The sequence below is a fragment of the Zingiber officinale genome, chromosome 4A, assembly GCF_018446385.1.
Source record: "Zingiber officinale cultivar Zhangliang chromosome 4A, Zo_v1.1, whole genome shotgun sequence".
NCBI classification, from domain to species: Eukaryota; Viridiplantae; Streptophyta; class Magnoliopsida; order Zingiberales; family Zingiberaceae; genus Zingiber; species Zingiber officinale.
This window is the reverse complement of record NC_055992.1, coordinates 88,439,169-88,465,529: the sequence shown is the minus strand read 5'-3', so window position 1 is coordinate 88,465,529 and position 26,361 is coordinate 88,439,169. Positions and strand designations below refer to the sequence as shown.

The 26,361-nt window shown below is 37.4% G+C and overlaps 3 protein-coding genes across 3 annotated transcripts; 2 read left to right on the top strand and 1 right to left on the bottom strand.

Moving 5' to 3' along the window:
• Positions 1-4,166: 4,166 nt before the first annotated feature.
• Positions 4,167-13,185, top strand: LOC121970102. Its single transcript, XM_042520554.1, has 4 exons — positions 4,167-4,539; positions 10,645-10,906; positions 12,480-12,547; positions 12,745-13,185. The coding sequence occupies exons 1-4, from the start codon at positions 4,405-4,407 to the stop codon at positions 13,018-13,020; spliced, it is 741 nt and encodes a 246-aa protein (XP_042376488.1). The 5' UTR covers positions 4,167-4,404; the 3' UTR covers positions 13,021-13,185.
• A 569-nt stretch (positions 13,186-13,754) lies between these two features.
• On the top strand, positions 13,755-14,579 carry LOC121972482 (zinc finger protein ZAT3-like). The gene has a single exon (XM_042524146.1). The coding sequence runs from the start codon at positions 13,755-13,757 to the stop codon at positions 14,577-14,579; it is 825 nt and encodes a 274-aa protein (XP_042380080.1).
• A 4,369-nt stretch (positions 14,580-18,948) lies between these two features.
• LOC121973423 (40S ribosomal protein S5-like) lies at positions 18,949-20,170 on the bottom strand. The gene is made up of 2 exons (XM_042524861.1): positions 20,103-20,170; positions 18,949-19,461 (listed from the first exon to the last, which is right to left on the bottom strand). The coding sequence occupies exons 1-2, from the start codon at positions 20,160-20,162 to the stop codon at positions 19,186-19,188; spliced, it is 336 nt and encodes a 111-aa protein (XP_042380795.1). The 5' UTR covers positions 20,163-20,170; the 3' UTR covers positions 18,949-19,185.
• Between the last annotated feature and the right edge of the window lie 6,191 nt (positions 20,171-26,361).

Sequence of the window (26,361 nt, the reverse complement as noted above, 5' to 3'; positions counted from 1 at the left end):
TATACCTCAAAGGAGGTAGGCTAATATCGGCCGGGACATACCTCAATAAGAGGTAAGGCTATATCGACCGAAATATACTTCCCAGGAGGAAGATCTATATACCTCAAAGGAGGTAGGCTAATATCGGCCGGGACATACCTCGATAAGAGGTAAGGCTATATCGACCGAAATATACTTCCCAGGAGTAAGATCTATATACCTCAAAGGAGGTAGGCTAATATCGGTCGGGACATACCTCGATAAGAGGTAAGGCTATATCGACCGAAATATACTTCCCAGGAGGAAGATCTATATACCTCAAAGGAGGTAGGCTAATATCGGCCGGGACATACCTTGATAAGAGGTAAGGTTATATCGACCAAAATATACTTCCTAGGAGGAAGATCTATATACCTCAAATGAGGTAGGCTAATATCGGCCGGGACATACCTCAATAAGAGGTAAGGCTATATCGACCGAAATATACTTCCTAGGAGGAAGATCTATATACCTCAAAGGAGGTAGACTAATATCGGCCGGGACATACCTCGATAAAAGGTAAGGCTTTATCGACTGAAATATACTTCCCAGGAGGAAGATCTATATACCTCAAAGGAGGAAGACTAATATCGGTCGGGACATACCTCAATAAGAGGTAAGGCTATATCGACCGAAATATACTTCCCAGGAGGAAGATCTATATACCTCAAAGGAGGTAGGCTAAAATCGACCGGGAGATACTTCTGAAAGCATGTAGAATAGTATCGATTGCGACATGCCCTGAAGAAAGAAGATTAATATCAGCCAGGTCGACCAACACCTTGGAAAAATACCTGATAAAATATGGCTTATTGTTAGGTAGGCTAAATAACATAGAAGGGCGCAGACAGAAGCCTCATAAGGAAGAATAGAGATAAATATTTCAAATAAGTTAATTAATAAAGATATCCACAATACATGACTCTATGACAGGTATTATATATTTTGGCAGGAAATGTGTTGTTATATTGTTTTCAGGTACTAAACGACAAAGAAGGTACATCTGGGGTACAAAAAAGATTTCTTAAAAGTCATTTACCACAAGTACATAGCTGATGTCATCTCATAACAAACTCTAACAAACCGGGGTCCACTTCATGACTACAGAGGTTATATAAAGTGGTATAAAAAGGGGAATCCTCTCCGTTGGCAGGGTAAGTTCACATTATCGCGCACACTCATAACCCTATTTTTTGCGGACTACTTCTTCTTCCTTCTTCCACACTTAGACAGATCACTGACTTGAGCATCGGAGGGCCTAGCCAGGGATTCCCACCCCGGTCTTAGGTCACTGACGATAGTGTTGGTTGGTCTCTTGTGCACAGGAAGTCTTGGAAGCTTCGGATCTGGATTTCTTCTCTTCAGATTTGGATTTTTTCTTCATCATCGGGTCTTCGTGCGAGGAAAACCTCTAGTGACTCTATTTTTTCCCGATCCGCTTTGGATTTCTCGGATCGGTATTCTGCGGACATTATTCTTCATCAGCACGGTGAGTTTCTTTCTTCCGAATATCCGTTGTGTCCAGCTTCTTAGACAGGATCACTAATCTTCAAAAACTAGCACCATAGCTTCAATACAAACATCACTATGCTATCGAAAATCAACACCATAGTGTTACGAAAGTTTTAAATCATTTTAAACATTGTTGGGAGGATCTTAAAATAGTAAACGATGGTTTATTTAGAGTCAAATTCATCTAATAAACACATAGGAGTTGGAATGACTTCGATTAGAGCTCTCTAAGTACATCAATGAGTTTTGACTAAAATTTATTAATGAAGCTAGGGGACTCAGATTTCTAAAAACTTGAAAATGAGATGGAAGAGATAAGTGTGTAGAAAGGAGATATGGTGAGAAATCATAGTATTGAGTCTCTTACATGAAGTTATAGACCCGTGCCAATTGACACAATGTTTAAAACTTTCTAAACCTTCTTAGCAATATTGGGAATCTTTTACGATGATAACGAAGGGTGCCCTTGAACTCTAGGGCACTGCAAAAACTCATAGGAGTTGGAATGAGTCCGATCAAAGCTCTCTAGCTAGGTCCATCAATAAATTTTAACCAAAATACATTAATAGATCTAAATGACTTGGATTTCTGAATTTTTATAATGAGATAAAAGTGTGAAGTATCCAGAAGGTAAATATGGTGAGAAATTTTAGTTTTGAGCCTCTTATATAAAGTTATAGGCCCATGTCATTTAGTATAGTTTGAAACTTTCTAAATCTTCTGAGCAATATTGAGAATCTTTTACGATGATAATGGAAAACACCCTTGGACTCCAAGGAATTGTAGAAACCTACAAAAGTTGGAATGAGTCTAATCAAAACTCTCTAAATCTATCAATGAGTTTTGATCGAAACTCATTACTGAACTAGACGACTTAGATTTTTAAAATTTTACAATGATATGGAAGTATGAAGTGTGTAGAATATATATATGATGTCCAATCTTGGTCCTAATACACGTAGGTGAAGTTATGATCGCATGTCAGCTAACATAAATTGTGGTGTTGGTTTCTCAAGAACTACACCATAGTGATGCTGATTCGAAGACCAGCGCCATAGTGTTGCTGATTTCTAAAGACCAACACTATGGTGTGGGTTTCTGAAGACTAGCACCACTATGGTGTTGGTCTTTTGAAACTAACACCATATTCTATGCTAGTTGGTATATGATCATAACTTTACCTACGTATATTAGGACCACAATTAAACAATATATATACCTTCTACATACTCCACACTTCTATCTCATTGTAAAATTTTAAAAATCAAAGTCATCTAGGTCCATTAATAGATTTTGGTCAAAATCTATTGATAGACTTGGAGAGCTCTGATCAGACTCATTCCATTTCTTATAGGTTTCTATAGCTCTTTGGAGTCCAAGGGTGCTCTGTGTTATCATCGTAAAGGATTTTTAACATTACTTAGAATGTTTAGAAAGTTTCAGACTTTGTGTCAATTGACACGAGCCTATAATTTCATGTAGGAAACTCAGAACCAATATTTCTCACTATATCTATCTTCTGCACACTTCACACTTCCATCTCATTACAAAAATTTAGAATTCAAGTCATCTAGGTCTATCAATGGATTTTGATCAAAACTCATTGATGGACCTAGAAAATTCTGATCGAACTCTTTCCAACTCCTGTAGCTTTTTGTAATGCTCTAGAGTTCAAAGGTGCCCTCATTATCATCATAAAAGATTCTCAACATTAGTCGGAAGGTTTAAAAAGTTCCAGACTTTGTATCAATTGATACAGATCTATAACTTCGTGTAAGAGATTCAAAATCATTATTTTTCACCATATCTCCCTTCTAGACACACATTTCTTTTATTTCATTTTAATTTTTTAAAAATCCGAATCCCCTATGTCCATCAATGAATTTTGGACAACACCCAATGATTAACTTAGAGAGCACTGATCAAACTCATTCTAACTCCTATGTATTCATTAGGTGAACCTACGCCTAAATAAATCATCATTTACTATTTTAAGGTTCTTCCACTAATGCTTAAAATGGTTTGAAGCTTTCATAATATTATAGTACTGATCTTCAAAAACTATCACTATAGCGATGTTGGTATTTAAGCTATAGTATTAATTTTTGGAGATCCGCACCAAAATAAATTTTATTTTATTATTTCTATTAATAAAATCAGCTTTATTTATTTTATTATTCTTTTATAATTATATATTAAACAATTGAAAAAATATTTTTGATGTTTTATTAATGTTATTTTATATTTTTTAAATTTTTATTAAAGTTTTAAAAATAAAAAAATAAATAAAGTGTTTAAATTAATTTTAGAGGAAAGAGAAGGGGAGAAGGGGGGAAAATCAGAAGAGGGCGAAGAAAGTGAATAGATTAATTAGATGTATATAGTTGTCTGGGTAAAATTGAAATTAAGTGTTTTGGGGAAGAATAAAAATTTAGATGCGTCTGTTGGACAAAATCAAAATTGAAGTGATAAATAAAAAATAGTATGAAATATATATATTTTTAATTTCATCATTTATTTTACTGTTTTTTCTTTCCAAAAGTGCCAACCAACGAATCATTTGCAGCTTATATTTAATTTTTAAAAGAAAATAAAATAATAAAAATACAAGGAAAGGCGTCACCGCTCCCAGCGTTGTTGTTGCTGCTTCGGATTGCTTCAATACTTCTTCTTCCCGTCGCGCTTCGATCCTCTTCCTCCTTCTCCCCTGTTGCTTCTCGGAGCGGAAGGGAAGGGAGGGGAAGGGGAAGGGGTAGGGGTAAGGGAAGGTCGACTTATGTGTCTTGGTAGAGAAAGGAGAGGGCAAGAGAGAAAGGAAAGGAGGCTTGCGGAAAAAGGAAAACAAAGAGGGAAGAGAAGCGTGAATTTTGTAGGATGAAGGAGGTAGTGCTGCACGTTTACGACGTGACCAACAGCGGATCGGAGAAGACGAACAACACCATCCTCCAGATTAACCGCATCTTTAAGGATCGTATCGGACTGGGAGGCATCTTCCACAGCGCCATTCAGGTCCCTTTCTTCTTTTCCCCCTCGTTTGTTGTTCTCGCTCTTCTTTACCTTCTGGCACCTTTGGTTAGGCAAACCAAGAAAGTGTTTTCTGGATTCGAACTCTCAAGATCTGGAAGGGTTTTAGCCTCTTAGGTCCTTCAGTACTTTGATTGATTCTCAGTTATTGGGTATTATTTTTTTTTAACTGAATTTCTATTTCCTGGCCGCTTCGGAGGAGCCCTAAAATGCGTGCAAATTTGATCGACAACTTCAGATGTGAAAGTGACTAACTTTAGCTTCTTTCTATGTGTTTGAAGTCGAACCATACGAGAATGAAACTGATTGCTCGGTGCAGAGACTATTCCTGTGATATTTTTGGTGATGTTTAGAATGTGATTTAGCAGAATTTTTATTTTCTCAAGTTAGGAGTTTCAGCACAAATTGATAGTGTTCATCCAGGTTAAGTATCATACATCTTTGTGTTGGTGGAAGTTCTGCCTCCAAAAATTAAAATAGAACTCCTAAAATGATCACTATTCATAAGAAACTTGGAAGCTTAGTGCAAATCATGGGTATGATTGCAAGAGATCTCTATCACATATGCCATTGATCAGCAGGAATTTAAAAGGGTATTATATTTAATGGGTCATAAGAAAATGACAGCTAAATTGCTAGAGATCTATGTCATGTTCTAAGTCACATAAACTAATTGGTTTTCTCAACTGATTGGACTTTTAGTCTATAGTAGGGCTGTTGATGAAAGAGTAACACTACTATTGATGGTTCATCGAATCCTCTCTGGTGGCTTTGAGCGATCAGATTTCTTCCTTTAAGAGCATGTAATATACCTAATCATTATGGACTTACGCATAGTTACCCAACTTTTATATGGGGAAGAAACTTGAAGCTCTCCAGGGTTCATTTTCTCAATATAAATGCTTTTCTTATTTTAAACATAAGTAAAAAAAAATTTCTGAACTCCTCTCATTTATCATGAAACTTGCTAATCTTTATTTAGTGTGTCAACTTAATGTAATCTGATGTTTGGGTTATTCACTGACAGGATTTCTTCTTGTTACTGATGAGAAAGTTCATTGAAAAATCAGAGTTACTCTTGGAATCTTGCTATTTTTTAGTCAACCAAATAGATGTTCTTATATCTGCGCTCAGTAAATGCTCATTTATGGTCACTTTTGTCTTTTCAACTGATCAATGTTTCTTAAAATGCAAATTCACGTCATGCATAGTTTGGATAGGAAAAAATTAGAGACAGGAAAAGAGAAGAATACAATCCTTTCCTTGTTTGCTTTTGGTCAGAAAATATGAAAAAGGTTTGCAAAGTTTTCTTGTTTGGGTAAATAACATGGGAAGGAAAGGGCGGAGGAGGAGATAATTCACTTGCCTGCATATTCAGAAGTTTTTCTTCTGAAATTCCGATGGAAGGGGAGACAAAAGACTAAATAGAGATGATAAGTGATAACAAATTACTATTCCAATATGATCCTACCGCCACATTCAACTGGTGGCTGGGTGATCTTCTAGCTGTTAGGATGATAAGTTTAAATTCACCTCATGTTGCATTGGTTGTTCAGTTCAATATATTTAACGTGACCAAGGTAAATTCTCAAATAAGTAGAGCTGGAAGTCTAATGGCATTAAATGCCAGAACAATGTTTCTTCCTTTCCTTTCTATTCTTAACCAAATAAGTGAAAAACTATTGTTTCTTCTCATCTGCTACATACAAACATGTGAACTGGAAAAAGAAAGCTACTTATGCACTTCCCTTCCTTTCTTTTTCTTTTATTTTTTTTTTCTTTCTAAACTACTACACTCTTTCTACCCTCTTCACTTTTCATATGCAAAGATAGCCTTAGCGTTTAGTTATAGCTCAAAATAAGTAAGGAATCCCTATGATCTTATTACTTCACTTTACTTCACTTTTGTCATCACATCGGGATGTGATTGCTTGATTAACTCTTAAATTTCATATCTATTGGGTGTTAGCTATGTTCTTTTTAGTAGAGTTTCCACATACTGTGCAATTACTTCACAAGTTTAGTCACCAACAACATACTGGGCCAGCGATGCCTTTCTGATTCTGTTGAAGAAATTGGACATCCTATGATAGCATTCACTTGAGAGACTAAAGTGGATAGAACCAGCACAGGTCTGTTTGAATGAACATTCTATGTCAATCATAGGGCAGTTAAAACTGACATAGATTATCTTATTGGCTGCTTTTCTGAAATTTTAGTTGCTCTAGTAATTTTCTAGTGAATTATAGTGTGATGTTTTCAAACTAAACAAAAAGAGATGCAAAGATGGTGAAATAGGTAGAATAGTGGAAAGCAGAAAAGTGGAGAATGAAAAATTAGGAAGAAGAGTGGAAGGTAAGTGAGAGAATAGATGTATAGCACCGAGACAATCCATGACTACCCTTGACATTGTTAGTTTCTCACTGTCACTATTGTCTCTTTGTTTAATGCTATCAAATTCTTGCATGATCTTCTTAGGATTTGAGTAAGAAGACTCTCTGAAGCATTAAGTTCTCTGATGTTGATATTTGTATTTAGTAGGTAAAAATTCATATCAGAGCATCAGCAAGATAGTCTAGAATAACAGGTTGTCATGACGTTAGGGATAGCAATAATAGGTAATCCAAATAAATAATAAGTAAGATGTATGAAATAATTGCTAAGAATGTAAGGTACCTCATTCTTAGTCATCTACAGAAAAATGGGCAAATCCAACCAATCTTACTTACACAATGGAAAGAGTCACCAGCTAAAGGCTTCTCTCTCCGTCTATCAAATTAGCCAAAGGTGTGCATTCATGACCCTTGCCAAAGTTCTAATTAGTTCCCATCAATATTCATGCCAAGAAATTATGAACATAAATCCAGTAGTCCAAAGGACCAGATGTCCAAAATCCAAATAAGAACATCCAAACCCATATGGATAAACTATTAATTCCAAAAGGCTATTATTAAAGTACTATAAAATATAGATAATTGTTAAATACTACTTTCATATGGCTTCTTATGAAATAATATATCATATGTGCTGTTATTTTATGGACAAAAGTGTGGCACATAATGAAAATATTTTGCTAATTTAACTACTTGGGAACAAACACATGATTAGACCTTTTTTGCGGGTTGCTTAGCAACAATTTTTAGTAAGACATTTAACCTTGATTTAAGTTAATACTGCTTAGTTATAAAAAATATTAATGTACTTAAGAGAGATTGTACAAGAAAATTGAGAACAAAAGATAGTAAAGAAATCAATATCGAACATAAATTTACTATGAATAGGTTATAATAGTTTAACTTCATATAACATTAGGCTTAATTACTATAAAAAATTTCAGTATTAACATATTATCATAACCTTTCATTTTAGATATATATCATATCCTATTGATTTTATAACATCAATTTTGTTGCCATCCAATTGTTGTGAAATGGATGGCCTGAATCCAAAATTACAACTCAAGCCAAAACTCCTAAATTCTCATTTATGTTTTTGTTTTATTTTTAAATCTTTGTTGTTATTTTGTTTTTTGGCATGATACATAACATGGATTTGTATTTGGGATCCATTAACAGTTGGATGGAAAAGTTAAATAAAGATATATCTGTGAAAACAAAGAGAATAGGTTTGGATAAATTTGTTATGTCAGAATAGATATATTAAAATTGAAAGGATTATTTTTGTTAAAACTCTGAGCAAACATAATATTTTCATTAAATAAACCTAGATGGCAAATATAAATGTTGAGATTTTTGACAGATAAAGAAATTGAACACAAGCAAACAAGTGAATTCAAGAAATATACTTTATATTTGGAATTTTGCAATATATGTATATGAAAGATATTATAATAAACATATATACTTCTAAGAATGTTTAGCAAAGTATAGATCATGAATCATATATTATTAGATTTAGACATTTAGTAGCGTAAATGTTAATGTAGCGTGCAAAGAAAATAATATAGTATCTAGCAATATAACTGCTTTATACTAATACTCTTGTGGATTGCTTCATTTTTTAAGTTTTGTATCTTTGATTTAAAAGTGTATGGCTGTTCTAATTCCTTTCTTTATTAAGAGTATTTGCTTGATTTTGTATTTTAATTGCGAAAAATATTATTCCTATTAGCAGGACAGCCCATAAAGCCCTGTTCTGTGATTTACTTTTGGTCTCTCATTCTTATATTTGGAAACAAGTGACCTTACATTTTATTGTATGATTGTATCTTGATCACTAAATACTGGAGCTAATTTGTGTGCTGAACTAGGTTGTTCACCATCTGTATCCAATCTTTGTGTTCCTGGACTGGAACACATATTAATCAATTACATCAGGTATGGACTACAGTGACATGCCAACTAGAATGAAGGGATTAGCTCCTTGCTCAAGGATGTACACTTACCTCCTCATTTGACTTCTAGTTGTCATTCTGGTTTGACATTAATGCCTGCTGCAGTATTTGTCAAATGACTGGTTTGCTCCAATAAGACATAGGAACTGGATAAGGCTAATGAGGCAAGCCTTGTACTGCATTGCAGGGAGTAGCAATGGTATCCCTCAGGGGATACCACTTTTTCTGAGATATAGTGCATTTCTCTTTCTTGAATTTCCCTTCCACTTGCTTTCGACCCTGCATATCCAGGCAACCTGGTTGCTGATACTGAGCTAGAGACTTGCCATTCCTGAGATAAATACTAAATTTCTGAACCATACAATGGATCATGATTTTTAAAAGTGGCTGATACTACTGCCGATCACCTAAGTTGGATAGGTATCGGCTACGGCCAATCCAATGTTTCCTAAAAAATTGATCATCTTATGTAGATTGACGAAGAAGTTTAAGGAACATAGAAACTCAAAGAAGTTTCCTAAAAATGAATTAATTTTATTAGAAAATAACTGAAATTGATTGATAGCTCATCAAATCATGAAGGAGACGATGGAATCATTTGCCCCTAGGGCAATGGTGCAACGGCAGGACTCCTTTTTCCCAGGCATCTAAGGATTGAGTCCCAACCTTGGTGAATTAACGGATGGATTTTCCTTAATGAGCGATTAACCTAAGAACACTAGACTGATGAGTCACCCGCTGTGAGCACTTCCCGATTTACCTGGGTGGCCGATGATAAATTTCCGTGGAGTCGGGCCGGTCATCTTAGGATTAGTCAGCGTAAGCTGGACACTTGGTGCCAACTAAAAAAAAAAAATTAAATGAAGGAAACGATGGAAGCTGTTAGAGTTTTGTCAAACTAAATTCTTATTTAGTAACTTCTTTAATAATAAATGCAATAGTATTTGTTGATCTATTTTGGATTATTGATTTTAATAAAATATGATTTATTATCCAATAGATATTTAAGTAATAATATAGTATTATATGATATTCTAGAATAATATTTTATAATATTATATGAAATCAAACCCTTTTTTTTTTTTTTGAAATGATAGCTATGAGAGGCCTCAAGCACTCACATTTAGGCGAAGTTGGGTCTCAAACCCAAACCTTGGCAACAACTTTAGAGTCCTTACCAGCTGAGCTAGTTGGCACCCTCAACCAAACTAATTTAAGTAATTAATTCTGTGAATCTATATTGGGTTACCATGCTATTTCATGACACACATCATTTGTCATCTTTGTTATCAAATTATACAATTTTCACTTTTTTTTCCTCGACAAGTCCGATTTCACCAGTTTTGCTGATCTGATACAAGTATACAATCAATACTGTAGATTTTTTTTGAGCATCTGATTCTGATAACCATGCTATGCAAGCATGATGTTGGAATATGAGTGATTTTTTTTCTTGAAGCAACAAGAATATAATTATTGCTGTCATTTGATCCTAATTTAGTAATTTGGTCTAATTTAAAATATTGCTTGTTCCTAGACAGTTTTTTTTACAGTTGGAAGAATGCTTAATCAGGAATTGAAACTTTTCTATCTCTCTTTTATATTGTATTAATTTTATTTTTACCCCTATCCGTACACAGTATTTCTGTGTTCCTAAACTCATCATTGTATCTTAACTCAGGAGAAACTGCAATTTGAATCTTGCTTAGTTAATCATGTTATTGTTATTCTGACAGGTTTATGGAGATGAGGAATGGTCATTTGGATTTTGTGAACAAGGCTCTGGAGTTTTCAGTTGTCCACCATCTAGAAATCCTATGTATACCTACCGTGAGAGAATTGTTCTGGGGGAAACAGATTGCTCCATTTTTGATGTAAATATGATGCTGAGAGAGCTTAGTCAAGCATGGCCTGGGCAGTCATATGACCTTTTAGCAAAGAATTGCAATCACTTCTGTGACACATTTTGTGAAAGGCTAGGTGTCCCAAAACTTCCTGGTAATATGATTATCCTTTTTGTGACAGCAAAATTTTTAATTTTTGGAATTGTTATTCTTTGATGAGAGTTTCTTCAAGAATAGCTTCAGAAAGCATAATTTGAATTGTAGAGATAAGTGTAAGAATCAAAGCTTTAAGCTGAACAAAACTATGATTGAATACTGGAAATATGATTTCAAATTTGAGCACTAGAAAATAAAGTTGGAAAGATTGAGAACTCTGGCAAGCATTTTTAAGTCAAATGTTTTGGTATTCTGGATATGTTATATATTGGTTGTTTCTTCATAGGTCAAAGGAGCAACTTTATAAGATTGTGCTACTGTAATCCACAAAATTAAGAAACCATAGAGTTTATAGGTGAGATGATTGAGATGATTACATGGGATTACTAGATAAAACAAGAAATGTTACTATCAATAAGAATGTGGGTACAAGGTTTAAAGCATTTTTGTGTCAAAATTTCATGCTTGATTGGATCAGTATGGTGTTGGTATTATAGGATGCCAACACACACGTGTTTTGGCATGCTCAAGAGTGTGCTAAGTTGGTTATGTGGGACTAGGTTCCAACCTCTAATTTGCTTTCACCTGGCTTGTTTGCTTTAAAAACTAATCCAATAATTTGATAAATGAATTGAAATTTGTATGTTTAATTGTTTTAAATATTTAATATTAATTCAGAAGTTAATTAATATATACTTAAATTTAACTATAATAGATTTTTCATTATCTACACACCACATAATATATGGCTTAACAAATTAACTAATATTATTTAACCATAGATTTAAAAAGTATATCGTATATAATTCTAGTTATTTAAATTCAACCATAATTAACTTAAGCCAATGATAACTTATAAAGAATTAAAATGTTGATATTAAATTTAAGAAAGCATGTCCTGGTACTTAATGTTTGGGTTGGCCTGCGGAATTAAAAGTTTCGTTTGGTTTTATTCTGTTGGCTGACCTAAATAGCATGAAAATATAAATCATGGCTAGGTATAGCTCTAGTTGATGGGAAAAATGAGAAAATAAGTTAAAATATGCGTCCTATATATACAAGAGAAATTGATTAAACTTATTTGTGTTTGAGATGTAAAGGAGTCCATTGAAAACTCTTGTTCTCTATTTATTGAACCAGTGTAGAGACAACAATCTTGAGACTGTAAAGAAAAGTTTTTAGCCAAAACTGAATTTATGCTCCAATCATCATCAGTTCAGTAAACTGCATCTGCTCCATCCATTATTTGAACAAGCCAGAGCATTAAAAGAAAAAAGAACTCACTCTAATAAGCATTTAATTCTTAGTTTTCAAATAAACATATCAATATAAACATATGTTCTCCGGCATGTGCCATGTGTCTAAATATCTAAAAGAAAATTCTTCTCTATGGCCTTTTGGTACGGGGAGTATGACATTTCTAGTTCTGTTTCTCTTGTAAATTGGGATAGTTATCAATGGCAATGCTAATTGTTCTTGTTGCTAGGATGAGTTGGATTAACATATACTGATCCTATTTTGTCCGCATTGAAGTTTATCTATTGAGTATTTCTCCTAATTGTGTATAACAGGCTGGGTTAATCGCTTTGCCAATGCTGGTGATACTGCTGTTGTAGTTGCAGGAAATGCGGCATTCAGGGTACTAAGGCATTTGCTATTTATTTATTTATATTTCTCATTCTGCCTCACATGAAATCACATGTTTCTCAGTAGTATATGTGAGTCACTGAGCTTCTCGGTTCTTGGCTTCTGAAACTACATCTGTTTCATTTTATTTCAAGATGAGTTAGTTTCACCTAATGGTTTTTCTGTTTTCCAATATATCCACTTTTGCAGCTGCGGCAAGCCAAACAAGAAATCGTAACCGCAAGCAAAGTTGCATACAGATTTATGTCTGGCCTAGCTTCAAATCCAAATTCAGAAGGCACACCAGAATCCCCAAGCAATTCTAACAGAGGCACCCCTAAATTTCAAGGTGCATGGTTTAAAAACTTGATGTCCATGGGTGCCAAACCTTCGACTAGCACATCAGAGCTTTTGGAAGAGTCTGGCGTCATTCCTACCCGCCCCCAACAGCATTCAGAAGTGGCAACACAGCTCGAAACAAAATAGTTGTCGAAAAGTAGTTGAGTCCATGTTGTACAACTAGAATCTTTGATTCCTACGATCACGACTGCAAAGAGTACTCATTGTTAAGAGAATTGCTATGTGTCAAGTATTCATTCGACTGTCATCCTTGGATCGGCTAAAATGATCAGGATCTATGCGAGTTGTGTTCATCGGGAAATTACATCATTTTGCCTAGCAAAGTGGCGATTAATTATGATCCTTTATTGTTTATACTTTTTAAACAGGCACCGCATTGAAGTTTATGCTTCTTAAAACTGATCCTTTCCACGCTTAGAACTTGGGAGGGAAAACAGAAAAAATAATAGAAATCGAAAGTTAAAAGGGTTTTCTTTTTTATTAGAATTGTCCAAAGTAAATTTTTATTTATTATTTAAATAATATTTTATTGTATCCTAATTTATTTTATTTTTTTTATTTTTGACAATGGGATTTAGACCGTTATAACATTTGTGATATAATTATTATAATATAACATAAGTCAGAAATATCTATATTTATTATTATTATTATTATTATTATTTGTTTTTTAATTAATTTGCTGCTGTCACGATTAGTTTAGAAAAAAAAAAAAATCACTTGCTTCGCTAAATTCCGTTTCTCGCTTCTCTAAATTCCGTCCGTCTATAAATAGAGCCGCTACTCACTGTCTCTTCATTTGAAATCCTACGTCGTCTTCTGTCTCTCGCTCTAGGGTTCAAGAAGAGCGACATTGGAGCATGGCCGGCAGATTCCTCCGATGCACTCTGCCAGCTGCCTCGTGGGGGATAAAGCGCCAGCGAACGGAGGGCCGTCGCCCTTCGCATCCGCCCTCGGTTTTCGTCAGTCGAGATGAGGAGGACTGCATCCTCGGTCTCCTCATGCTGTCGGGTGCCCTGCTCGACCTTCGCCGCGGGGTTCCGCCGCCGCAAGCACCAAAGCAGCTGCTGATGCTTCCTTCCCGATCGTCGCCTCCACCGGCGGAGACGCGGGAGCAAGAATCGCCTTATCTGATCTCATTCCCTGGGCTAATGCCGCTTCTGCCTCCGCCGAAGGAAAATCAGTCTCCGGCTCTGAAACAACAACAACAGCAACGGCAGAACGAGACGCTTTCCCCTGCGACGCCTTCAACGGCCGATCTGCGCCGTTACGAGTGCCCAGAATGTGGAAAGGCATTCTTTTCGTACCAGGCCCTCGGCGGCCACAAAAGCAGCCACCGGAAGCGCCGCTGGGCGCAGGAGCAAGAATCGCCGTATCTGATCTCATTCCCTGGGCTAATGCTGCCGCTTCTGCCTCCGCCGGAGGAAAAGCAGTCTTCGCTTTCGTCCCCGGCGCTGAAACAAGAACAGCAGCGGCAGAACGAGACGCTTTCTCCTGCGACGCCTTCAACGGCCGATCTGCGCCGCTACGAGTGCCCAGAATGCGGAAAAGCATTCTCTTCGTACCAGGCACTCGGCGGCCACAAAAGCATCCACCGGAAGCGGCGGTCGCCCAGCGCCTCCCAGACAGAAAAGCAGAGACGCGTCAAGGCGAGAAGAGCAATGCTATGCCATCGATTTCACTGACGGAGTGCTCGCCGATGAATTGGGGACTAGGCGTCGACCTCAACCAGCCGGCGATAGAAAAGGATTAATTAGGTCACGGAGGAGGAGGAGGCGGTGGTGGGAGTTGGCTGCCGATCAATTTCTCCTCTCCTCTGTTTTAATTTCATTTTAGGATAATGAAATTTCTTGTTAATTAATCTCTTGTTGTACATAATTCATTTGAAATGTTATGAAAGTAATTAAAACCATTTTTACTAAGAATGTCAACTGCTACAATATACTATTACCAGTGTGGATTATAATTGAAGTATTTATATTATGGTAGTTATAATCTAATAACTTCTAAAATAAGAGTATCTTGAAAATAAAAATGTTAGAATGTTATTTTAATAACAAATAAAAAAGGAGTGCAATTTGAATAAAAAAGATGATTCTTTTATTTTATTTATATTTTTAAATTAATTAATTTATTGTATTAGTTATAATCCACGGTCAACCTAAATAGTTATGAATCTTGATTATGCCCCAATTCGTCCGAAGTTGCATAGGAGATGTTTTATCCGAACGAGTTTCTTAGGATACATTACATGTCTCCCCTCTAAATCAAACATCAAAATTGAATAGAGTCTATTTTTTTTTCTTTAAAAAATGAATGATTTCCAAACATGCGAAGGTTGAGAAACCTCCTTCCTAGGAGTACCCCTAATTAGACAAGCAAGTAGGGCGTCAAACCACGTAGGGATGGAGAAGAGGGTGATCAGGTTCTTCGACTACTTCATGTTGTTTTTGATTTCTTATAATTGAACTGCCTTCAACCTCCAAGTTGAACTTTCAAGAAGTAAATGGTGGAAGGAGAGATTGTTACGTCAATTCTTAGTATTCCACCTCTATCTTGGATTCTGCACCTTAACCGTCTCCAACCATCTAGAGGAACCAATGCGGAGACAATGAAGGAGGGAGCAGTGCATCATGATACTGATCACACAAGGATAACTCTCTCATCCAGTCAAACCACTGTACTAGCGGCGTGAATCTTACTTTTGAATCGTTTGCAACCGCTAGGAATAAAAGGGAGTTTTTTTCTTCCTTTTTACGGCCTACTTTTCTTTACTTCAGCACTTTGCTTTTATATTTTTGTTTCATACTTTGTGTCTTGTTAGGTCTATATTCCATTTGATTTTGAATAAATATCTCCTTGTGTGTTTTCTAGTAATATTTTGAGAATGGGAAAAGTTTTTTAAGTTTGACCAAAGTTTTAGGTCATTGGACATACTTGAATGCTCTACTTGCATACTATTGGTTAGTGTTATGATAAATTATATTTGGATTAATTGAGTTTGATTTCAAATTACCTAGAGAGGACTACTACATTCCTAATCTTTTCAAAATTACAATATCATATATGTGCACGAATATGATGAAGGATATCTCTTTGCTTATTCTTTGATTTCTTTTCCTTTTACATTTTAATTGAATAACTCACTCAACAAATTTTATCTTCCACCTTTATTTTGCTATTCTTTCATTGAGAGTTTTGGTTGATGTCTTTATGAGTTAGAATGTTAAAATTTTAAGAGTGGGAGAAAGAGAGGCATATGTTTGAGTTCATGGAGGTTCCACACTGCAAATTGATTGGAAATTTTGAAATGGGAGATCAATTCAAGAGTCAATTTGTTGGAGGGTTTTTAAGGCAGAATTCTCATTGAGATTTCTTATTTTGGATTTGTACTAAGTTTGTGGAATCCAGCTAGTTAGTTAATTGAATGTCACATCAGTTTAGTAGGACAATTTGAGATCATTTTCAAGTCCTGGTGTGGCTGTTAGCCTTGGATGATGCTGCTGAAAAATGTCCACAGCCATTCTTATCTCAAAAACTAAAAAAAATCTGTACAAGAGTTGGAAGGTTTGTCAAAAGCTGATGGAATGATGCAAGATCTTGTTGCTGGAAAAGGTTTCCAAGAAATAGGAAAGTTTCAGGGATTGCAGAAAGCTAAAGAAGTTGCTAAATTCAAATCCTTAACTTTCTAAATTGATGTTGTTGCTGTATTTCCAAAAATGATTTTTGAATTTGAGTCTAGAAACTGAAATTCATTGCTGTAATTTTGCATTTTTTCGGAGCCACATCATTCTCAGCTGGTGTGGAGTAGCCATGAACCTGAAAGAGAATTTTAGTTGTTGTGTAGAAATTTATCAAAGTTGCTGATTTCAGATGTGCTGGAAATAATTGCCCACAGCAGGTTGTAATTCAAGGGTTGCTGATTGGTAATGTTTAAGCCTTGTTTTGGCTCTTGTTGATGTAGTATCAATGCAGCATCAAGAAATGCAGAAGATAAATGTCATCTACAAGTAATTTGAAACTGCATTATAGCCTCATTTGCACATGTGCTAGCCATCATACCATATAGGCTTCATAATCAGAAACAACTTCAATTGAAACTCTTACTAATCCAGTGCTAGTTGGTTCCCTCTTCCTTCCACGGGTTCCAGAATCAGAATTATGAAACTAACATTCAAAAAGCTTATTTTTAAAACTGAATTCAGGAAACTTAAAACCTGTAGCTCCTGGAGTGTTGCAACTAGGTAAAGGCTGTAAAAAATAAGAAAGGAAACCAGCAAGGAAGATTTTTGCAATTAGTATATCAGTTTCGATATGTTGTGTGCCAAATTTTCTTTACAAGCTCTGATCATTGGAAATTTTAAGTTGAGCCTAAGATCTCTAATTGTCATTTGGCGTTATGTTCTTCTCAATTTTTAGTGATCAGAATTCTGAAACTTTGGGAAATCTAGAATCTGAAACTCAAGTGCTGAAATTCAGGATTTTGAAAAGGAATGCAGGGGGCTGTTGTTGGAGTTATTGAACTTTGTTTTGGTTCTTTACGTAGGAAATAAGATGTTCAGATAACAAGTGCCAATTGCAACAAAGAAAAGCTGAAAATTATCTTGAATATGAGATTTCAGGATGATAACTGAATTTGGTGAGAAGTTGAATTGTGAATTAGATTTAAATTGCAGTGTGCCAATTTCTATTTCATTTTCTGGCCACCAATAGTTTGAATTTGATCTCCTATCATTTTAGTGCTACATGAGACCTTTGTATGAACTGAATTCTTCATTGTCAAACCTTGAAATTCCCTTGAATCTAGATTCTGAAACTAAAGTTAAAAAAAAAAACAGAATTCAAGATTTAGCTGCATTTGATGTTTGAATTCATACACTACAAGAAAAAGCTAATAGACAACGCTTTTAAAGCGTTGTCTTTGTGTCTGAAAAAGCGTTGTTAAAGGCACTGTTGTTAAAAGTCTGCTCAACGACAACACTTTTAAAGCGTTGTCGTTTGTAGCGAAGACAACGCTTTTAAAGCGTTGTCGTTTTTAGCGAAGACAACGCTATTACAACGCTTTAAAAGCGTTGTCGTTTTAAAGAAAAATATTTAAAAAAATTATTTTAAAATCATTATTTTTATATTTACGAAACTATTATTTTTCTTTTACCATGTCTAGATTCGAATTTTACATATAATCAACTCAGCTAATGATTTCAAACTCATACCAAAATAATAGAATTCTGACATTGAAGTAATATTAGTATTTAATTACATAAGAAGCTAGTAAATATCAAAATTAACACTAATTCTGTTTCAAAGTAGATAGTGATATTCCTCTAACTCTTCCTAAATCCAGCTTCAGTTCCACACTGATGGAAACCATCTGCTTCTCTGTGAACTTGGAGACAGACTCTGCATCAAATTCAGCAAATGCCACCCTGCCACACAACATTTCTTTCAAGATTCTAAATTGTTCGAAACAAGTACTTTCCTCTAAATAAAAACTGTTTCTAGCATTAGTTCTAACCTGAATTCATTCCTCTTCTTCAGTATAGTAGTCCAGTCCATCCCCACTTGAGCTCTTGTTAGAACAAGCAACTCAAACAACACCCTGCAAGTTTATCCATCTGAATCTTGTGAGCATGTAAATTTAGTTGAAATTTGTGTAGATAAGATGAAGAAATTTATGGAAGTAATCACCTGTCATCATGAACTGGAACTCCCCATTCCTCATCATGATAAGCAACATACACAGATCTGTGTATACATTAGTAAGAGGATGGAACAATTAGTAATTTGCCCTAATCTTTCTTTGAGTTTATTGTAATTTGTAAAAGCCCTCTTTTGGTACCTGAACTCAGTGTTATGAAGCTGCACTTCTTCTCTTCTTGGGAGGCGCTCATGGCAATGCTGGGACACTCAATAGAACCCGCCAACTCCTCGATCTTGGCCGGAGTCCTCCCGTAGTGGGCGATCTAAAACTTCCTCTGGGCTTGCATGAGAGCGGCGTGCTCCCTCTGCGCACCGACGACACTCAAGTGAGATTAACATAATATAATGTTTATGCTATTAAAAATAATATACAAGTTTCAAGCACACTCAAGTGAGATTAACATGCAATCCTGAAATCAAAGCAAAAAAAATCATTTTGATATGCATAACTAGTACACAATGTTTCCATCTTTATTTATTAGATAGTTGCCTTGGGTTAGTCTTAAAAGTTTTTATGAAACAAGGTTGAGAAGTGAAATGTAGTATGCCTCATTACCCATCCTTGCAATGAGATTCAAGTTTAAAATTCAATTACTTGTTAATGGTCGCATCAACCACAATTTGGATTGGATTTGCATCAGTAAGCAAATGAATAATTTCCATAGCATGTTTAATTATGCAGACAACCATAAGCTTCTTTCCATTGTTCCGGCCATGCATCATCAAAGAATTGGTAAGTCTTTCAATAATTGGGCACTGAGCCTTGCGGAACCTCTTAGCAGAATATCTTCCAGCAGTTTGAGGAAGGTATGTAGCATGTTTTGGAGGAGTCACAGCGATGTAATTAGCAAGAGACATGTCACTGACCTGGAGTTAGCAGAAGATTAATCTAATCTTGCTGGAGTAAATAATAGGAGAACATCTCCATTTTATGACTATGTGGATTGAAAGATGTGTTGCATACTATAATTCAACTAAAAAGTGTGCAAATAAATTTAAACAAACATAATTTATCCAGTATTTGCTCTTTATAGGCATATTGCAATTCAGATACAGTATGATGATAAATCAAAGTTCACTGTTTGCTCGATCATGGAGCCATGTTTGGTCGGCTACTATAATCTTATCTCTGTGCAATCTGTTGCTGGTAAAATAAAGCATAGGAAAAGTTGGGTAATCAGCGCTTGTACAAGCTATTGTCGGTAAATCAATAAGTACTCCACAAAAATTTGTGAACTGATAGATAATAAAGGCCGTATTTTTCATTTGTGCATACTGAAAAATCCTAGCTCTCTCTCAAAGCATGAACTGGTTATCTAAAATTCCAAGTATTACTAACACATCATGCAAAGATTATATTTAAAAAAAATGGCAGATAAGGCCTAAAAATATCGAAAATCAACCTTAAAGCAGATCATATGTGCTAAATAACATCATGAGATTCACATGGTCAACGCAGGTGCTAAGAGCAATAGGCTGCGGAAACACCACGGAGTGAGAGTTCTAACCTCGACATCGTCGAACGACCAGCGATTAAAGAGCTTAACCTCCTGTTGCTGGATCACCATCGATGCAGAGTAAGGATTGTAGAGATGTGCGGGCTAGTCCACCAACGGCGGAAAGAAAAATCACCACGTCAAACCCAACTCCAACGGGCAAACGTAAACGCCACTATGGTTGTAACCGGAGCCAAAAGCTACAGCACGAGGCTCAAACAGCAATAGGAAAAAAAACAGAAGAGATCCAGAAAAAAAACAGAAGCAAACCAGAACGGAAGGCAAATCTCTAGAAAAGGATCGATCTGAACAGGTTCAGAAGGGATCCAGAAGCGAGATCTAAATTCTAAAACAAATCGAGGACAAAAAAACTTAGAGACCTCTCTAGCAGAACCACGAAGCGATCCAGAGGGCTTCAGATATCGAGTACCTTGCATGAATGAAGGCTGGAAGCCGGAGATCGGACTGGATACCCACGAATAGAAGCAACGTTCTCGCGGGATGCTCGCGTTCCATCGGAGAGTTCAAAAGGAAACCTTTTCGCCTTCGCCCGTTGAAGCAAAAGGAAGAACTGCTCGATATCGGACGGGTAAGAGATTAATCCCACGAATCAAAGAGATTCGGCAGTGTGAAGGAAGCATGAATGAGGCGACGGAGGCGAAGAGATTAATCCCGCGGTCTTGACGGAGAGGAGTTTGGAGGAGTGGTTCGTGGAGAGGGGTTCGCCAGAGAGGGGTTTGCCGGAGAGGAGTTGGATGGAGAAGGCCGCGTGAGATGAGGAGTTGGGAGAAGGGTTCGGGATCAAAAACGATCGGAAGATAGGAGTTGGGAGAAGGGTTCGGGCTCTTTACTTAGATCCAACGGTTTATATTAATCAAGATTTAGATGAGAATTTAACAATAGACAATACTTTTTAAAAAGCGTTGTCGTAGATGTTGATACAGTCTGACCTGGATATTGTTTTGCTGTTGACACTGATTTAAGCTTGTATCAGATATTTAACTCAGATTAATTACTAATCTAGGTTGACTAGGTTGACCTGATTGAGAAAGTCCTAACTGGGATGTTAGGCAGTTGGAAAGTCCTGGTGAGTGAAGCCAGGCAGATTGGAAATCCTGGTGAGTGAAGCCAGGTGAAAACCCTAGTGAGTGAAGCTAGGTGCAAGTCCTGGTGAGTGAAGCCAGGCAAGGGAAAATCCAGATGGATCAAGGGTGATCGGACATCTGGTGTTGAAAAGTCCAAGAAGGAAACTTGGCATGCGAAGTCAGAGAGGGCTCGGTAGCTCGTTCTCTAGGACCAGATGAAGTCGGAGAGGGCTAGGGAGCTCGTTTCTCCGGACTAGGTCAGAGAGGGCTCGACCCGGACTGAGTCAAGAAGCTGGATCGGTCGACAGACCGATCGGTGAAGCTGGACACTGATCGGTCCGACGACCGATCGGGAATCGATCGATGGCTGCGATCGATCTTGTCGATCTGCAGACCGATCATCGATCGATAGCCTCAGTGATTTTCTTGATCGGTCTAGAGACCGATCAGGAGGGCTTACAACGCTTGGGAAGAGCGACATCTGATCGGTCTCGGGACCGATCAGATTAGTGCCTGATCGGTCCGCAGACCGATCAGAAGCTGTGTGCAGCGACATCTGATCGGTCTGGAGACCGATCAGATTAGTTCCTGATCGATCGCCAGACCGATCAGCATGATCCAGAAATTGTGGATCGGTCTGCTGACCGACCCACGGTATTGATTGTTCTGCATGCACTTTTTTTTCTTGCCGTATTTGTTTTCACCCGTTTGTTTTTAACCATCTGCTGTGAGTCTTTTTAGCTTGCAGGTTGCAGGTCACACTCTCATGGTTGAATTCAAATTAAGCTTCATTAAGAGAAGAAGACAAGTGCTCTTTTCACTATGATTTGCTGCAACAGATGCATTTGAGGCATCAACGTTCACTGGCGAATCTGATTGCGATTGGGCTGCGCTCAGTTTGACCTCTACTTATTGGTTCGTATCCAGAGACGCCAGTGATGACTGTGATTTCATTGGTGTGAGTTCAGAGAACCAGGTAAGGAGAAAGAGGGATTGGCTGCAGCACTGATTCGTGCAGTCTGACCATGATCGGGAACAGGGTTTCAGAAGTAGTAAAAACAGCGAGAGGAAAGAAGAACACAACAACAAGAAAGCTGAAAGAAAAGTCTGTTGGGTGTGAAAACTTCTTGAGCTCTCGGGTGAACTGCGATCTCTGTTTTCCTTCACTGATCCTCGCGTGGTTGTAAGCATTTTTCATTCTTCTCTGCCACCGAGCTTCTGTAAGTCTTGTGCTTTAACTTAGATATTTCTTGAGACTTTGTGGGAAGGTTACTCCACCTAGAAGGAGGATCTTTAGCCGGAATTCTTCCGGGGTGCGATCTACCGAAGATCAAGGAGTCGTCCACCTTACGGACACGCCGAGGAGTAGGGGCAAGTTATCCCCGAACCTCGTAAATCTGTGTATCAGTGTTTGTGTGCTGGTTTTCGTTTTGTTTTAGTTTGCTTATTCCGCTGCGCTAACTAGTTTCTGTGTAGAACTCTCTGCTTAAGTTTTTAAAGAGGCTATTCACCCCCCCTCTAGCAATCTAAGATCCCAACAAGTGGTATCAGAGCAAGGGGCTCTTTGATTCAGATTAACACCCAAAAGAGCAAACAAGGATGGCTATGAAGGAAGGCTTTAGCACAAATCGACCACCCTACTTTGAAGGAGCAGATTTTCAATATTGGAAGGGCCGCATGGAGTATTACCTCAAGACCGACATTGCCATGTGGTTCTCAGTCAAGGAAGGTTTCACACCACCAAAGGATGAAGAAGGTAAGGAACTCGATTCATCAAGGTGGTCTACCGAACAACTCCGCAAAGCACAAGCCGATGCCAAGGCTATGGTCACCTTGCAATGTGGAATTGCCAAGGACCAACTCGTCAAGGTAGGTCCGTTCTCGAGTGCAAGAGACCTATGGAACAAACTCATCGAGCTCCAAGAGGGAACTCGAGATTCTCGAATTGCCAAGAGGGACCTATTCTTGAATCAACTCCAAAATCTAACCATGAAGGACAATGAAACGGTAAGTGAACTTCATGGGAGATTCAAGGAGATCATCAACGGTCTACACTCTGTGGACGAACGAGTGGAGAATCGCGATCTAGTAAGGTACGCTCTTAAATCTTTTCCTAGGAATGCCTTGTGGTCATCTATGGTAGATGCCTACAAGGTATCCAAAGATCTTTCCATTGTTAAACTAGATGAATTTTTCTGTGAGATGGAACTTCATGAGCTTGCTAACAAAGGTCAAAAAGAGAAGGGTATTGCTTTATTTGCAGGACCAAAGAGCAAGGATGGAAGAAGGAAGAAGGAAAAGAAGAAGGAAAAGGAGATTTCCTCATCCACCTCTTCCTCCGAATTCGATGATGAAAGTGGATCATCATCAAGTGAGATGGCGAACTTCGTAAGAAGGATTATGAGAAGAAGCCGAAGATACAAAGGAAAAGGTAAAACAAATGATCAAAATTTTGATAAATCTAATGTTATATGTTATGAGTGTAGCAAGAAAGGACACATTCGGAGCGAGTGTCCGAAATTAAAGAGGAAGGAGGAACGAGCCAAAAAGAAGGAGGAAAGAGCCAAGAAGAAGAAGGCTCTCAAGGCCACTTGGGATGAGTCCTCATCAAGCTCATCGGAGGAAGAAGAGAAGATGGAAAAGAGCACACGACAATTAGCACTCATGGCAAGGGAGGTTTCGGACTCCGGAAGTGAGGGAGATTCGAGCGATGCTTCGACCGCGGCTTCATCATCATCGGATGATGAAGAGGTAACCTCTTCTCATATAGAAAAGTGTTATAAGACTATCACTCACTTATCTACATTGCTTAAAAAGTCAAAAATAGAAAAAAAATTGTTAAAAGAAGAAGTAAAAATCTTAAGGACCCTTAGGGAAGATGAGGTCGATGACCTACATCTAGAAGTCCTTGAGGATGAGAACAAGGCATTAAAGGGTGAGGTTGAGAAACTCAAGAAAATGCTTGAGAAGTTCTCAACTAGCTCTAAGACTCTAGACATGATTCTAAATGCCCAAAGGGCAGTCTACAACAAGGCCGGGCTAGGGTATCAACCCAAGGAGTCGAGTTTCATTTCTCTAATGTCTAGAACTCAAAATAGTAGATCACATGTTTCTAGGGCTCATGGAACTAGGAAAGGTATGACCAAGGCATGGATTCCTAGGTCTTTCGTTGTAGAAGCATTAGGTCCCAAGATTTGGGTACCTAAAACCTCTATCTTCCGTGTCTTGTAGGCATTGGTCGAGGGGGAGCATCTATCAACTTGGTTTGTTGATAGTGGATGCTCCAAGCACATGACCGGGGACAAATCACTGTTTACAACCATTCAAAACAAAAGTAGAGGTAATGTGTCTTTTGGTAATAATGGTAGCCTTAAGGTTGTAGGAGTTGGAGACATTCATATATCCGAATGTTTCCATATCAAGAATGTCCTTCTAGTCAAGGGGATGACTTTTAATCTCCTAAGTGTCAGTCAATTGTGTGATACGGGTTACACAATTGAATTTCATTCAAGTCAATGTTTGGTTAAACACATTGACACACTTGACACGGTACTAGTAGGCACAAGGGTTGATAATATTTATCAAGTATCGTTTAAAGTGCTACTAATGCTTTGATTAAGTGTTTCATGTCGAAAGAAGAAGAGTCTTGGCTATGGCATAGAAGGTTGGCACATGTAAACATGAAGAACATCCGGAAGTTGGCCAACCAAGGATTAGTGCGAGACTTACCCAGCATCAAGTACCACAAGACCAAACTATGTGATGCATGTCAAAAGGGTAAGCAAACAAAAGTTGTTCATAAAGGTAAAAGCACTGTAAGTACATCTACTGCTTTAGATTTATTGCACATGGACCTATTTGATTGCAGTAGTGTAATATCATTGAATGGAAGTAGATATTGCTTGGTAATCGTTGATGATTTTACTAGATACACATGGACTTTCTTTTTGAAACATAAGGACCAAACTATAGATATTTTTATTTCCTTTTGTAGAAGAACTGAAAATGAAAAATCGACAACAATTAAAACCATTAGAAGTGATCATGGTAGGGAATTTCAAAATCATAGGTTTTTAGAGTTTTGTCAAGAAAAGGGATATAGGCATGAGTTCTCTACTCCAAGGACCCCACAGCAAAATGGGGTTGTGGAGAGAAAGAACCGAGTCCTACAAGAGGCTGCACGAAGCATGCTTAATGAGTACTCACTACCGAGCTACTTATGGGCTGAAGCTGTGAATACAGCTTGCTATGTGCAAAATCGAGTTTTAATACATAGGTTTTTAGGAAAGACTCCTCATGAACTTTAGTTTGGGAAACCGCCTACAATTAAACATCTTAGGGTGTTTGGTTGTAAGGTGTTTATCTTGAACACCAAGGATCATCTTGGGAAGTTCACGGCTAAGGCTGATCAAGGGATACTGGTCGGGTACTCTCTTACCAGCAAAGCCTATCGAGTCTACAATGAGAGGACTAAATTGATTGAAGAGTCCTCGGATGTAGCTTTCGAAGAAATCCCTGATAATCAATCAAGGAATGTAGAAGAAGTTCAATTCGAACTTAGAAGGCTAGGTTTGAATGATCCAAACATGGAAAGAGTCGAAATTGACTCTGATGATGATGAGCAAGGGCAACAAAGAACTCAGGAGGACCCGTTGCCTGATACTGAGTCCTCGCCTGTGCCGAGTGAGACCACTCATGAGGCACCGCCAACACCAAGGCAGTCTAGGTTAGCCTCTAGTCATCCCCAAGACCAAATTGTGGGAGACATCAAACAAGGGGTTAGGACTAGATCATTCTTTAGAAATGAGTCCAATGAGGTTGCCTTAATCTCAGAAATTGAACCAAGACTAGTTGATGAAGCATTGCACGATCCTGATTGGATCATAGCTATGCAAGACGAATTAGGTCAATTTGAAAGGAGCCAAGTATGGGATTTAGTTCCTAGACCTAGGAAGACTACCATTATTGGAACCAAATGGGTCTTCAAAAATAAATTAAATCAAAAGGGTGAAGTTGTAAGAAACAAGGCAAGACTTGTAGCCAAAGGCTATAGCCAAGTCGAAGGTCTTGATTATGATGAGACATATGCTCCCGTGGCCCGATTAGAGTCCATTCGCCTGATGCTAGCTTTTGCTGCACATAGAGGTTTCAAGCTCTATCAAATGGACGTTAAATCGGCTTTCTTA

Bases quoted from the DNA above. Each gene is read 5' to 3' on its own strand.
- LOC121972482 (XM_042524146.1), top strand. From the start codon at position 13,755: ATGGCCGGCAGATTCCTCCGATGCACTCTGCCAGCTGCCTCGTGGGGG.
- LOC121973423 (XM_042524861.1), bottom strand. From the start codon at position 20,162: ATGGTGATCCAGCAACAGGAGGTTAAGCTCTTTAATCGCTGGTCGTTC. The intron at 19,462-20,102 runs GTTAGAACTCTC...TGCTAACTCCAG, and splicing joins GGTCGTTCGACGATGTCGAG to GTCAGTGACATGTCTCTTGC.
- LOC121970102 (XM_042520554.1), top strand. From the start codon at position 4,405: ATGAAGGAGGTAGTGCTGCACGTTTACGACGTGACCAACAGCGGATCG. The intron at 10,907-12,479 runs GTAATATGATTA...TGTGTATAACAG, and splicing joins AGGTGTCCCAAAACTTCCTG to GCTGGGTTAATCGCTTTGCC. The intron at 12,548-12,744 runs GTACTAAGGCAT...CCACTTTTGCAG, and splicing joins CAGGAAATGCGGCATTCAGG to CTGCGGCAAGCCAAACAAGA.